The 12,702-nt window shown below is 42.5% G+C and overlaps 1 protein-coding gene across 4 annotated transcripts in view; it reads left to right on the plus strand.

Annotated features, from left to right (window-relative positions):
- Positions 1–12,702, plus strand: part of ASXL2 (ASXL transcriptional regulator 2) — a 99,206-nt gene that overhangs the window by 77,231 nt on the left and 9,273 nt on the right. For all 4 annotated transcript variants that reach the window (XM_038177679.2, XM_038177681.2, XM_038177682.2 and 1 more), the window contains 5 exons: positions 1,286–1,426; positions 3,609–3,772; positions 6,833–6,929; positions 8,714–8,819; positions 9,863–10,580. In XM_038177679.2, coding sequence (XP_038033607.1) covers positions 1,286–1,426; positions 3,609–3,772; positions 6,833–6,929; positions 8,714–8,819; positions 9,863–10,580 — 1,226 coding nt within the window. The remainder of the gene's footprint in view (positions 1–1,285; positions 1,427–3,608; positions 3,773–6,832; positions 6,930–8,713; positions 8,820–9,862; positions 10,581–12,702) is intronic.

Raw genomic sequence — 12,702 nt, forward strand, 5'->3', positions numbered from 1 at the left:
GTCCTTGGGCTCAGGGTGCGCTCCCCACAGTTTAGTGGCACTTGCAGACTTCAGCAAGTCCTGTGTCCCCTGAATAAAAATGTGAAGCAGGCCAGGAGCCCAGAAGCACTCACTTGTTGCCACCCTCCAGGCAGACCATCACCAAGTCTGACCATCCAGCCATTGTCCCGTCCCTTTGTCCAACCACCCAGACCCCAATGTCTCAGAGTGTTCAGTCTTGCATGACACAACGTCACATGTCTTGCTAAAGTTGAGGTAATTGGCATCCAGCTGTCTTCCCTCATCCACAAATCCAGTCATTTGATCACAGAACGTAATCAAGCTACTGAGGCCTGATTTACCCTTGGTAAGTCCATGCTGACCACCTCCAGGCACTATCGTCTCCTTCGTGCACACACCCCATTATTTTCCCAGGGATGAATGTGACTATCCTGTATTTTCTCAGATCTTCTTTATGCCCTTTTGAACGTAGGTGCAACGTTTGCAGTATTGTGGGGAATCTGCCCCAGTCTCCATTTCTTTTCAAAAATGGTAGAGAGGCCTTGTAAGGACATGGGATTCGGCGCCGTTCCATACCTGAGTGGATACCTGCTATTGCATGTACACCTGAAGAGAGCACAGAAGACCTCGTTTTCTTAACTTGTTACCTAGAAAGACGAAAGGAAGGCAGGGAGAATCTAGGGAAGAAGCTCTTCCCACCAGCAGTAAAAAACACTGCTACAGAAAAAAGGATGTGGGTGGCTCTGCTTTGTAAGGAAAAACCGTGGTGGTAAAATCACTGGTACAGATAAGTGGTGACTTGGGATGAGGACATGAAAATACCTCTGTTTGAAAGAGGAGGAGGAATTACCGAAAAATAATAAAATTTAGAAAAATGGGTAAAAATTTAGAAAGCACATAAGGTAGGAAGTTTTTTGTGACACCGAATTCTAGTAGGAACTAAAGCTGCTTCTAAAAGGACATTTTAATGAGATCATCACTGGATTGGGTATGGATGGGAAATCAAATGGGACCAAACGGGAAGTAGACTCAAACCAGAGGTGGAATGGGTGCCTCTTTATTTTGTGACAGTCTGATAGCTACAAAAGGCTCTTCTGCTTTCAGCCTGTTGGGAAGCAAGTGAGTGCTACAAGAATAAAGGCATGTAAGTATCACAGAAGTGCTTGTCCCAGGGCTGCCGGGATTAGGGGACGTGTGTTAAAGAATCTTTATTTCAGTCCAAACAGATGTCTCGTAATATTTCTTTGTACATCCCCGTGTTTAAATGTTTCAATTTCCTGTGCAGCTTGGGAAGGAAAGCAGTCAGATGGACAGTCAAGCAGCCCGCAGAACTCCACCTCCAGTTCCTCTCCCTCTGTTAAGCTCGATAACTCCTTGCCAGGGCTGGGGAAGAAGCCATTCCAGAGATCTGACAGACTCCATGCAAGTAAGATATTTATTTTTCTGCTTACAGAGATTTAGTTATTCTAATGACAGAACAAAAGCCTAAATAGCAAAATTGACTAAAACGTGCATTTAATTCCATTGCTAAAGTGATTTCTTGACAATCCTGGAAGGCGCTCCTAATACCTTCTGTATGAACTAGGATAAATAATTCAAACTTGCCATATACAAATAAGCCTTGGCTTACTTCTTATCATCAGGGGTTTCTACCTTTGAATTTGCAGCTTACAGTTTGAGAAGCAAAGAAGGATTTGCATTATTTATCAGACATTTTTCATGTGCTTAAGATACTTTGGAAACATTAAAAAATAAAAATGAAATAAAAAATTCCTTCCCAGATCTTTATAGCTCAGACCCCAGTGTTATTTGGCTTCCTTTCAGTTCATTTGAGTTAGATCTTTCTCAGCTTTCATGACCTTTTGTGGTTTCTTTTGCATATACCAATGATGAAATTAACCTCAGTGAACATAAGGCCATGCTGAGGTCTCCATCTATGCTAATCATTCAAGATTTCCTTTATCACTGGTGAAAAAAGGCATTTTGAGGGCATGTTTCATTTGTCCTCCACACAGCTAGCTGATGTGCCAATGCCTGCATTTTAGACATCTGTATACATTTGGTGGAATAAAATAGGATATTGTTATTTAAATGGCACCTTGCCTTGCCTCTGGAAGTCACAGGAAAAGGAAGAGAGTATGTTCTCAGCCCATAACTCCTCATTGCATACCGTCCCCAAATCCCATCAGTTCAAAAGTTTCAAAAGTTTCACTCACCCGTGAGTCCACTGGGGTTTCTCTAATCCCCCATCTGATTTGCTGTTTTGAGCAACTCATTCTTTGACAACAGATAGCCATAATTTAATGAAGAGCTACTGATTATTTTTTGGTAATTTTATCAATGAGGAGGATGTGGCCTTGCTTCTAGTTCTGTTGTTTCTATTACACTTATTAGTATCACATTTGGCTGATTTGTCAAATTTTTTGTCTCCTCAGTTCTGAATTCCTTCTCTCCCTCCACTACCTCAAGGCTCAGACACATTTACAGTGCCATGTGAGATAAGGTTGCTTTTGCAATTCTTATCTTGGCCATAAAAAAATAAAAGGATTGTGACCCATTGAGGTAAAACAATTTCCAGGTTCTATGTTCATACAAATGAAATATTGGGAGAAAAATGTCAGGCAAAGGAATGTTCAGGTGCCACATAGGGCACTTGTATCAGTGAACTCTCAGTCAGATGGGAACAGTGCAGCTAGCTTGAGGTGCCTGCTTGACAGTCTAGCTTCAGCTCTCACTGTGAATAGGAAATTCTGCCAGTCTTGATAAGTTACAAACCTGCAGAGCCATTTCCTGAACAACTTCTGAGAGAGCAGTCTTCCAAAGGGAACAAGTCCTCATGAATTTATTTTGTTAGGTATGTTACCTTAAAATAATTGCTGTGATCCCTGAGCTCAGGTGGCACAGGGTCTGTCTTAACACTAGCCATTTTTCTATTAATGCACTTTTAATCTAAGCCTCCAAGCATGTGGTATTTTGCCCGTAATAGACAGTAGATGAATCCAAAGGAAATCGTGTACATGGTACAAATGCTTTCTTCAGTAATAGCTTCTGAATTTGCAGTATGTACACGAAGCTGGCAGCAGTGTAAGGGTTAAGGCTGGATTTCCTGGCTTTCAAACACAGAAAAGGAAAGAGGAGAATTATTGCATTTTTACTGCTTTGTCTAGTGTTGTGCTTTCAACACGAGCAGAATGAGCTGATGATTTTTTCTGGAATGCTCTTGCTGAAAATAAGGTAGTAAAGTCCAAGAAGAAATCCAGAAGAACAAACTGACCTCAACTAGAGGCTTAAAATAGAAAACTGATGTGGCTGAAAGCAGTTCTAGAAACCCCCTTGAAAAAGAATCCTTGATAGTCCCCAGATAGATACCAGGATTCATAGAAAAGCTTGATTAACTGACACAGAGTATGATGTATTAGGTATGGAAATTTTCTGTGCCAGAAAGGACCTCCCACATTTTGTTGTTAGCTATATATAACCTTTATACAAAGGTAAACCATGTAAGATTTCAAGTTAAGGTTTGAAATGCTGCTTTAGAGTGAACTCTAAAGGAGCATTTAATCCCCACTTAGGTAAGATGTTACTCGGGTCTTTTTCATTCTTTGCAGGGCAGCTGAAGAGAACAAAGTGTGCTGAAATTGATGTGGAAACTCCTGACTCCATCCTCGTGAACACGAACCTGCGGGCACTGATCAACAAGCATACGTTCTCTGTTCTGCCTACGGAATGCCAGCAGCGCCTGCTGCTGCTGCTGCCAGAGGTGGACAGGCAGGTGAGTTATGTGTTCTGGTGTGATGAGAAGGGGGCAGTTGGGAGCATCTCCAGAAGTAATTCAGACAAGACATCCAAATACTATGTCAACATCTAATGGGATAGACTTTTTTCCAGTATTTTTTCAAAATACTGGAAAATTCTTCAGTGATTTGTTTGGGTATTTGTTGCTACCAGATAAAATAATTCCAATTTGATAAACCAGTGGCTTGATTCCATTCAGTCAACTGCAAATTTTCAGCTACGGTGAGAAAAATGTTTCTGTTACATTGGACTTGATGAGGGCCTGGAGCAATGGTTTCAGCATCTTCCTCTCCTGTCCTCCCCCAGACTCATCAATACAGGATTAACCCTGCAGCCCTCTGTACAGGTGCCTTCCCACAGGATGCCTGAACGGATGGAGGAATTTAGTTCCATCCTCTTCTGTTTCCCATTATGTTGTGTTACTGCTGTCAAATTCTGGATTTGGTAGAGTGAAAACTGAGTGAGTTCTCTATTGCATTTTAATATTGTCCAGATTGCAGAGTAGACTGCAAAGAGCTTGTGTCCTGACCTGAAACACACTAGAGTAGAGGTACCAAGCATGACAAGTGAGTCAGCTTTGGAGGCCCTTTATATTTTGTGGATTGTCTGCTTGAAACTTCTTTGTGCAGGAATAGATGGATTTGAAAAAGTAGAAAAGTACTCGGTGGGGAGGAATGGGTGAATATTTTCAGGCAGTGGCACAGAAGAAACAATGAAGGTTTTCACCCAACTCTTCCCTAAACAAATTATGTTAACTGGAACAATTACCATTAGTGACAAGGGGGTAAGGACTCATCCTTCAGCATTGAAAACTGCTGAGAGAACCTACTGATAAGTTATTTTCATCTCAGATGGATCTGATAAATTTCATCCTAAGGGATAAATAAAATCTGGCTGAAGCAGTCTCAACACCACAGCAGTTTTCTTCAGCAGCTTGTGGAAGACAGGGATGATACCAAGAGAGGAGAAAAGAACAAATGTTGCACTTCGTGTAAAAGGAAGAAAAAACAGTGAGTTCAGGAAGTGAAGTTAAATACGTGTTCACGTGGAATACCAGAGAAGTTATAGCTAAACCAAGAATACTTCCTTCCTTTTACCTTAATTGTGTGTTATATTTATCATCATCATTCCTGCCTCAACTGGCCCGGGATCGTTAGAGCAAAATGGGCTTCTGCACTGTGCTTCCACTGCAGTCGTAGGGTTGTTAATTCAAATGCATTAAAGTATGTGCCTAGAGCTGTTACAAATGTCCTTTAGATATCCAGGCTGGCTTCAAGATGCCACTCCAGGGGGATGCCTTCTGTATCAGATCTGAGAGTCCCTTGAAGATGTTTTACTGTGCGCTGGTCAAACCAGTACCAGCTGCTCTCCTGAACAGATGCTGTTCAGTTGGAGTTCGGAAGAGTTGTAACATTTTTTGCTGTCTCACAAATTCTTATCTTCAGTCAGCATTCATCGGGGACTTGTTAGTCCAATAAATACTTGAAGGAATTGTTCTCTAAGTCCAGTTGCCGTTGCAATAATTCGGTATGTGTCAAATACGACGTGGTGGAGTTTGCAGCTGCAGTTTACTGGCAAGACGCTCACAGCAGATGGCAAGACATTGCTGTCCTGACTTTTAAGTTTAATTATCCTTAAATTCAATTAGAATTTGACTGAGAACAACTTTATAAATAATATGCTTGGCTCCTGAGAGGAGCCAAATTCTACATTTCACTGTGGTAAATGTCTGAGAGCAGCCGACCACATCAAATTGTGATGCGTTCCAAAAAAAAAAAATCAGACTTTGCTGTAGTAAACAGGAGAAGAGGTGAAATGCAAAAGGGCACAGAACTGTTGTGTTCTGCGTGGTAGTGCCTCCCTCCGAGTTATTCCAGTGGGTGCCTCTGTGAAACAGAAAGGGGGCACTTTCTGAGACACAACCCAGTCAGCCCTGTAGCTGAATAGTGAGGGTTTGGATTAGAAAATAAGCTTCTGCTTTTGTACATCTCGATAGTGGCTGGCTGTGCAGCAGCTCCTAACTTAAGTGTCTAACTCAGTCTTAACTATGAAACCTCCTGTTATGTCCTGGCCAGCATTTTAATTACAAATGATGCCTCAGTACAAGCAGTGTTTCTTTTTACCAAATCCTGCACCATTGCAAGTTCTTCCACAGATCTTCTGTTGTAATCAGATATATCCCAAATTTGGACAGTAAGATTTTGCTTGTTTGCTCTGATTTATTACCTCTTACTGTGTTACTTATCCAAGAAATGGAATCGCATCTGTTTTGCCCACAGCAGGTTTTTGTGACTTCCTGGCTGATACGTGTATTTTTGTGTTTCTAACCGAGAAAATTCCACTTTTATTTGTGATGATAATGTCCCACCATGCTATGTTCCAGTCTTAGCCTTATTTCATTTAATATTTATTTATATTCATTTATTATTTATTTCATTCTCATTTATGCCCTACGCTATAGCTTGACTGTCCTATTTGGTTAACCGTATTTTGAAGACTGAATTGGTTTTGAGCTTTATTTGTCTTTTTTTTTTTTTTCTTTTTTTTTTTCCTGAGGCATTTAGGGAAATGATTATATATGTTTCAGATTTGCTTTAAGAGGGTACCTTTTATGTCCTTACTTTTCCCAGAAAACAGCAGAGAGCATCCTGTTGCTCTGGATGGTACTTCAGGCAATCTCCTGCATTGATTTTGCAGGGCAAAGTGGATCTGAAGAAGCTTTTCAGCTTTTCATGCCGCTCTGTTTCCTTGCAATTCTCCTTGCCACCTGTATCGTGTGCTGCTCACGTATGTTTGTGCAGCAGCCAGGTTGGAAACAACTGGGCTGAAGCAAGGAAGAGGAAAATTTATCAGAACCTCCTGGATCCCAAACTTGGCACAGCCTTCAAAAGCCTTTTTATTTTCTTCCAAATGAGATGAAGACCAATTCTAGCAGGATTTGTGGCAAAGTTGCAACTCCTGCTCTGTTTTCAGATGACATAACGTAACATCTGCCTTTTCAGTTAATTAATGCTATTTGCTTTGTTCCGTATTCCAGGTTGGGGCAGATGGTTTGATGAAGCTGAGTGGCTCTGCATTGAACAACGAGTTCTTCACGTCAGCTGCCCAAGGCTGGAAGGAGAGGTTGTCAGAAGGTAAAACTTCCCCTGACAAAGAAGTAAAATGCTAGAAGGCTTTTGGCTAGCAAATGTTTGGGGGAATTTGTAAAAGATACTTGATGGAGGAGTTGAAACACTGGAGTAACTTACTAGGCAAAGACTGTAGTCAGTATAGCTCATGAGACCAAATGCAAGCCTACTTCTTTGTAAACTACAACTCACAGGAGGGGCTGCAGGAGGGAATTACCTTTTGAACTGGTGTGGAAAAATGAGCAAATCTTTGGAAGAAATGACAAAAGAAGGAAAAGTGCTTTTAAAATGTTGGTAAAATGATAGCAAAGATGTGTTATTCTTAAATTGTAGTAGCTAAACATAACCCACTGCTAAGCTCAGTAGGGAAGGTAAATTATATTCCCAGAGTAATGCACTTCATCATCAATGTAGTCATCTAGTTGGGACAGCCAATCCTTTGAGCCATAATTTTTGTATACTCTAAAGACAGCCCTTTACTAATATGTAGGACACCTGCACCTTCAGCGATCATTTGCATCTTGAATTAGAGGTGCTAATTCCATGATTTGATCAGATCAGATCATCAGAAGTGCGCTCATTCGTTGGCAAGGGACCATTTCCTCTACAGAATTCAGCCATGAAGCTGAGTTTTTATAAAGACAGCAGCATCAATCAGGACTCGTTTCAAGAAGGGAATGCCATTTACTCATCACAGACAATTGTTTTTTAAGAGGCTTTTCCATAGAAAATGTATCCTCTTCTGGGTCACCCTTTATATTTTGTGGATTCTGGATACATCTGTGCCAGTAACCAGACCAGGCATAGACCTCAGCTGTCTGTACTGCTTAATTGTTGAAACTGCCCCTGGTTTGGCTCCCATCATTTAGTGGTTTTCCTTTGATGTCTTCTATAAAGAAGACCTTTCGTCCATTCATGAGTACACATCCAGAGGGTACAACAATGTTTACACAAAGATCACCAGATTGAAAACACAACTGCTGTAGAACCTGCTTGCAGTGATCAGGGCAAAGGCTGGAGATCTCCACTGACGTTCTCACCGAGCAGCAAGTCACTGCCCAAGCATCAAAGCTCGGTGGCACTGTGGGCAGAGCAGTCCTGTTCCTTTCTTCAGCTACTCTTCAAGTTGCTGATGATTCATAAGAAGGCTGTTTGGAGTCAGCCACAGTTTAATATCACACATGCATGTGTCCTGGATGACAAACAGGGGTTACCTGCCATGTTTACGTTTGGCACCCATGCTGACACGTCTTTTTTTAGAATTCCTCCTTTTTTTCCCCGAGATTGAGGAGACTTAAGTGCTGTGCACCACAAACTGTCCATTTACAGTTGCACGCCGAGCAAGAAGCTTTTGATGTTCTTGCACACACTGAACCACAGCCACCCATGGCTGTCATTTCACAGTGCCATACTGCTTTGCTGTCTGCCTGGCAATCTCTTCTCAGCCTTCAGAAAGTGGCAGTTACGTAGTGCATGCATACATCCAACATATTTTTGTGTATATATTCGTATTTATTTAATAAGCACCGTTTCACACAAAGCATCTATTGGCAGCCAGAGCTGACACTGACACTGAAAGCAGTTGGGGCTGTCTGGCAGAAAGCTGTTGCCCACCCACTGCAAGGAGGAGGCAGCAAGGAAACACCTTGCAGCTCCAGAAAAATGCTGAGGTGTCACAGGCAGGGATGGTGTCACAAGCTGTGGAGGGGACATCTCTCATCTAGAAGTGTGAAGGCTTCTGTGCTTATCCTGGTTCATTTTATGCAGATATCCCTTATTGCATTTTGCAGGTGAGTTTACCCCAGAAATGCAGCTAAGAATACGTCAAGAGATAGAAAAAGAAAAGAAGGTTGAGCTGTGGAAGGAGCATTTTTTTGAGAGCTACTATGGCCAGAGGTAAGACCTTCAGCTGTCTGTTTTATCCCCCTCGTTGCCTGTGCAGACGTACCTGCTCCTGTGCTGTTAGTGTGCTGCCCACAGTTCTAATGGTTTAACTGGTGTGGCATTGTTTTCTTTATGTGTGCTGTCCCTTAGATCCTTACATATTAACCTTTCCCCCTCCTTACTGTGATACTTTGAGATGTTTCCCCTCCTGTGGTTCTTCTAGTGTCAGTATTTTGGAGGATCCACAGGTGTGTGGTGTTTGAGTGTACTGTGAGTCACCTGCTATGTAGAATTTTGTGTTTCCCCCACATCTTCAATCAGACCTACATTTGATTAAATTCCCAGGTCTGTAAATACACGTATTTCATTCTGTTTCTTTTTGCTTCAAGATTTTCCCTTTTTTGAGGCTTTGGAAAGGATCTCAGGTTTCTGTGTGAATAACTGTGCTAAGAAACTTGGAAATTACAAGCTGCACATAAATAGCTGATGCTGAATTTCTCATCCTGCGTCTTTACAGTTAGCTTTTATGCTTCTCGTTGGACTGTCAGCTAGTTTCTCTTCCATTTGTCTGTGGTGTTTTAACCCTCTAGAGCATTCAGGCTATTGTAAGCCCTACTTTTGTCATTCCATGGGTTGATAGTTTGGGGTTCCGTGAGTGACAAGGAGCCTGGTGTGTATGCTTGTACATATGGAGTACTGAGTAAAGGAATGAGTATTTTTAAAATAACCAGGTTGAGAATGCAAGTGATCTGGTGGCATTTCACAAATAAAGATGGATGAGCAGTACAGGGAAATAGTCCCAGATTTTTGATGGTGGGGAAAGGCAGCAATGTTGGTTCTAACCTCAAGGTACTTCAGCAGTTCTGGCACTAGCCACGTTCTTCTGGAAGAAATGGTGGGACACTTTTCAGGAGCTCCCTTCCAGCAAATGTCACCATATGATATGTATAATACATATAAATGTATTTTGGGTATCATAACTAGAGAATCCTCTCTGTTCTCATACTTTTCTGCAAGAACGTTTCATAAAACAAAAATTCTGTTTTTCTTGCTAGTTCTGGACTAAGTCCTGAAGAGTCCAAGAGACTGACAGCAAACACCAGCCCTGCCGAGACAGAGGTTGAAAATCCAGCAGCTGAACAGCCAAAATGCATGCCAGCCTCTCTGGCACCACTCAAAGAGGAGATCACTCCTCCAGCAGAGTCTAAAGCACAAGCAGCCCAGGCAACACCCGCAACAAAAAAAGGAGGAGAGGAAAGAAGAGAGGACACGCAGCCAAAACCAGCCAAACCTGCAGAGGCCTCAGTTTCCCCAGATGGCTGTGCAGCAAAGCCTAGCGACCACCCTCTGTCTTTAAAAGAGAAAACACAAGGAGAATCCACTCAAGAGAAACCACCATCTGCTGTCAGTCAAAAGCCAGAGGAAGAGAAGAAGCATGCTGCATCAAAGGAAGTGCCAGTAAAAGAGACTGTGAGTACCTCAGTTTTGGCCCTGAGCAAACCAAAGAGCCCTGAAGCAGGTGAAGTAGTAGCAACCACGGCGAGCCCGGTGATTACTCCACAAACACCAGAAAAGAAGTCCCCTGCAAATGAGGAGATGGAGGTCAGCGTTGAAGGCCATAAGAGGAAGTCGGAGAGCCGTGAGGAAGGTGTAACCACTCCGGAGAAGAAGCCCCGCATCATGGAGAACTGCCAGCACCACCAGTCATTTCGGAGCCAGCCACAGTCCTTTCCTGCAGCTGGGACCCCGGTGCCGCGGGTACCCCCACTCAAGGTAAGGAGAAACAAGGGCAGAGCCACCGAGGCGCTTTGTATCCATCAGCTCAGGTGGGAGCTTCAGTTCTGGCTACGAATGTGAATTATGTTACCTCCTTATTACAGTGATAGAAATAATTGGTCTGAACCCACAAAAGCTTGGCTGTTTGATAAAGGGAATCAGCTGGCTGGCTAATTGAGTTCAGCTCCGCCTCTTGTACACATGCATCTGTTAAAGGGTCTGCTGGACCAGAAGCTCTAGCAATTGCATGCAAGCCCAAGACTGAAAATAATAAGGAGCACTGCAGGTCACGGTGGGAGCTGGGGAGAGCTGCAGAGGAATTACAGGACTGTAATTACAAAGGAACTTGTAGCCTGAGAGCACACAACTTTGTAGATGTGTGAGTATCCCCCTCGGTACAATAACAGGGCTAGAGAGGATGCTATCAGCAGCTCGCTAGATTTTATCAAGTCCAAAAAGTAAATTATTTGCCTGTGCTTATATAGACCACATAGAAATGATACAGTTATCATTTATACCACCTGAATGCAGGGGAGTGTCAGACTAGGTAGCAGGGAAAGGCTATTTTAGGGAACACCCCAATTCCAAAAGTCATTTAGTGCTGAGTCTTAGTGAGAATGAAAGGAAATTGGCAATAAATCACTGAAAAGACAGAGAAAACAGGAAGGAAGCATGAAAGGTCCCACACTTTGGCCTGGACAATGCAGTTCTCTTGCACTTGAGATCTAGGTCATAGGATGCATAACACACCTCCTACTAATTTTCCAGGGAATTTAGGGAGGTGACTGACCCCCTCTGCTCTGCCCTTGTGAGGCCCCACTTGGAGCACTGCGTCCAGGTCTGGAGCCCCCAGCACAAGAAGGATGTGGAGACGTTAGAGTGGGTCCAGAGGAGGGCCACAAAGATAATCGTACACTCTTTACTTGTGTAGATAATCATAGGACAAGGGGGAATGGTTTTAAACTACAAGAGGGGAGATTTAGATGGGAGGTTAGGAGGAAATTGTTCACTCAGAGGGCGGTGAGGCACTGGCACAGGTTGCCCAGAGAAGCTGTGGGTGCCCCATCCCTGGAGGTGGTCAGGGTCAGGCTGGACAAGACCCTGAGCAACCCTTCCCTGATCTGGTGGGTGGCATCCTGCCTGTGGCAAGGGGTTGGAATTGGGTGGTCTTTAAGGTCCCTTCCAACCCAAGCTATTCCATGATTCTATGAAATTCCCACTGGTAAGTAACAAACGCTCCCATTTCACACATTTGATACTCTTTCAGAAAAGGATTACAAGATTACACATGTACAGATAACACTAACACTTTCTTCAGTGATGCCATGTTCAATAGGAAATAGTAAATGGATGAGCCAGCACAGATTTTTTTTTATAGTTGTGTTCAGGAATACAAGTTTGGTTTTTGTAGAACAGGGCCTCATTTGGGGCCTTAGGCAGAAGCTGGAAGTGGAAAACTGCAGAAGTGCTGTGTTTCTGCATGTTCCAAGAATTGTCATCTGCTATTAAGATTGTTCTTACTAAGAAATGTACAAACACAAAAACTAAATTTTAGAAGTGGTTCATTGTTTCAACTAAGATCATTAATAAGTACGGCGCAAAGGTAGGCAAGTATTTATAAAATTTGTTAATAACACAAAATTGGGAAAAAACAAATACACAGGGTGAGCGATTGACCTTCCACTGCAATGTAATAAACATGGGATTTAATGTAATAATACAGAATGAATTTATGGGTGATTGAAAATAGTTTCCTCTGTAAGGCAAAGACATGTCAGTCCTCAGGAAAGAAGGAAGCAGGGAGCTGGTTAATCAGGAGATGACTGGGAGTCCACAAGGGGTTGCAGATCTGTGAAGAGAAATGTTAACCTTGTAAGATACTAGTTTAAGTCCCTACAATGGAGACAGAAAAGCACCAATATTAGTGCCCTGTTCTCATCATTTGCATTTTAGAAAGAAGGAACTTAGACAAATAAAGTAAACTGTAATGGTATGGGGAGCGGAGAACGTGTTTTAGAAGAAAGGACTAAAATTTGGCATTGTACTTGAAGACATGGTAAATAGAGAATATTACCAGTTTACAGAAAGACACAGAGGGGGTAGAAGTATAATTCAGAAT

This window comes from Anas platyrhynchos, chromosome 3 (assembly GCF_047663525.1).
Source record: "Anas platyrhynchos isolate ZD024472 breed Pekin duck chromosome 3, IASCAAS_PekinDuck_T2T, whole genome shotgun sequence".
Classification (NCBI taxonomy): Eukaryota; Metazoa; Chordata; class Aves; order Anseriformes; family Anatidae; genus Anas; species Anas platyrhynchos.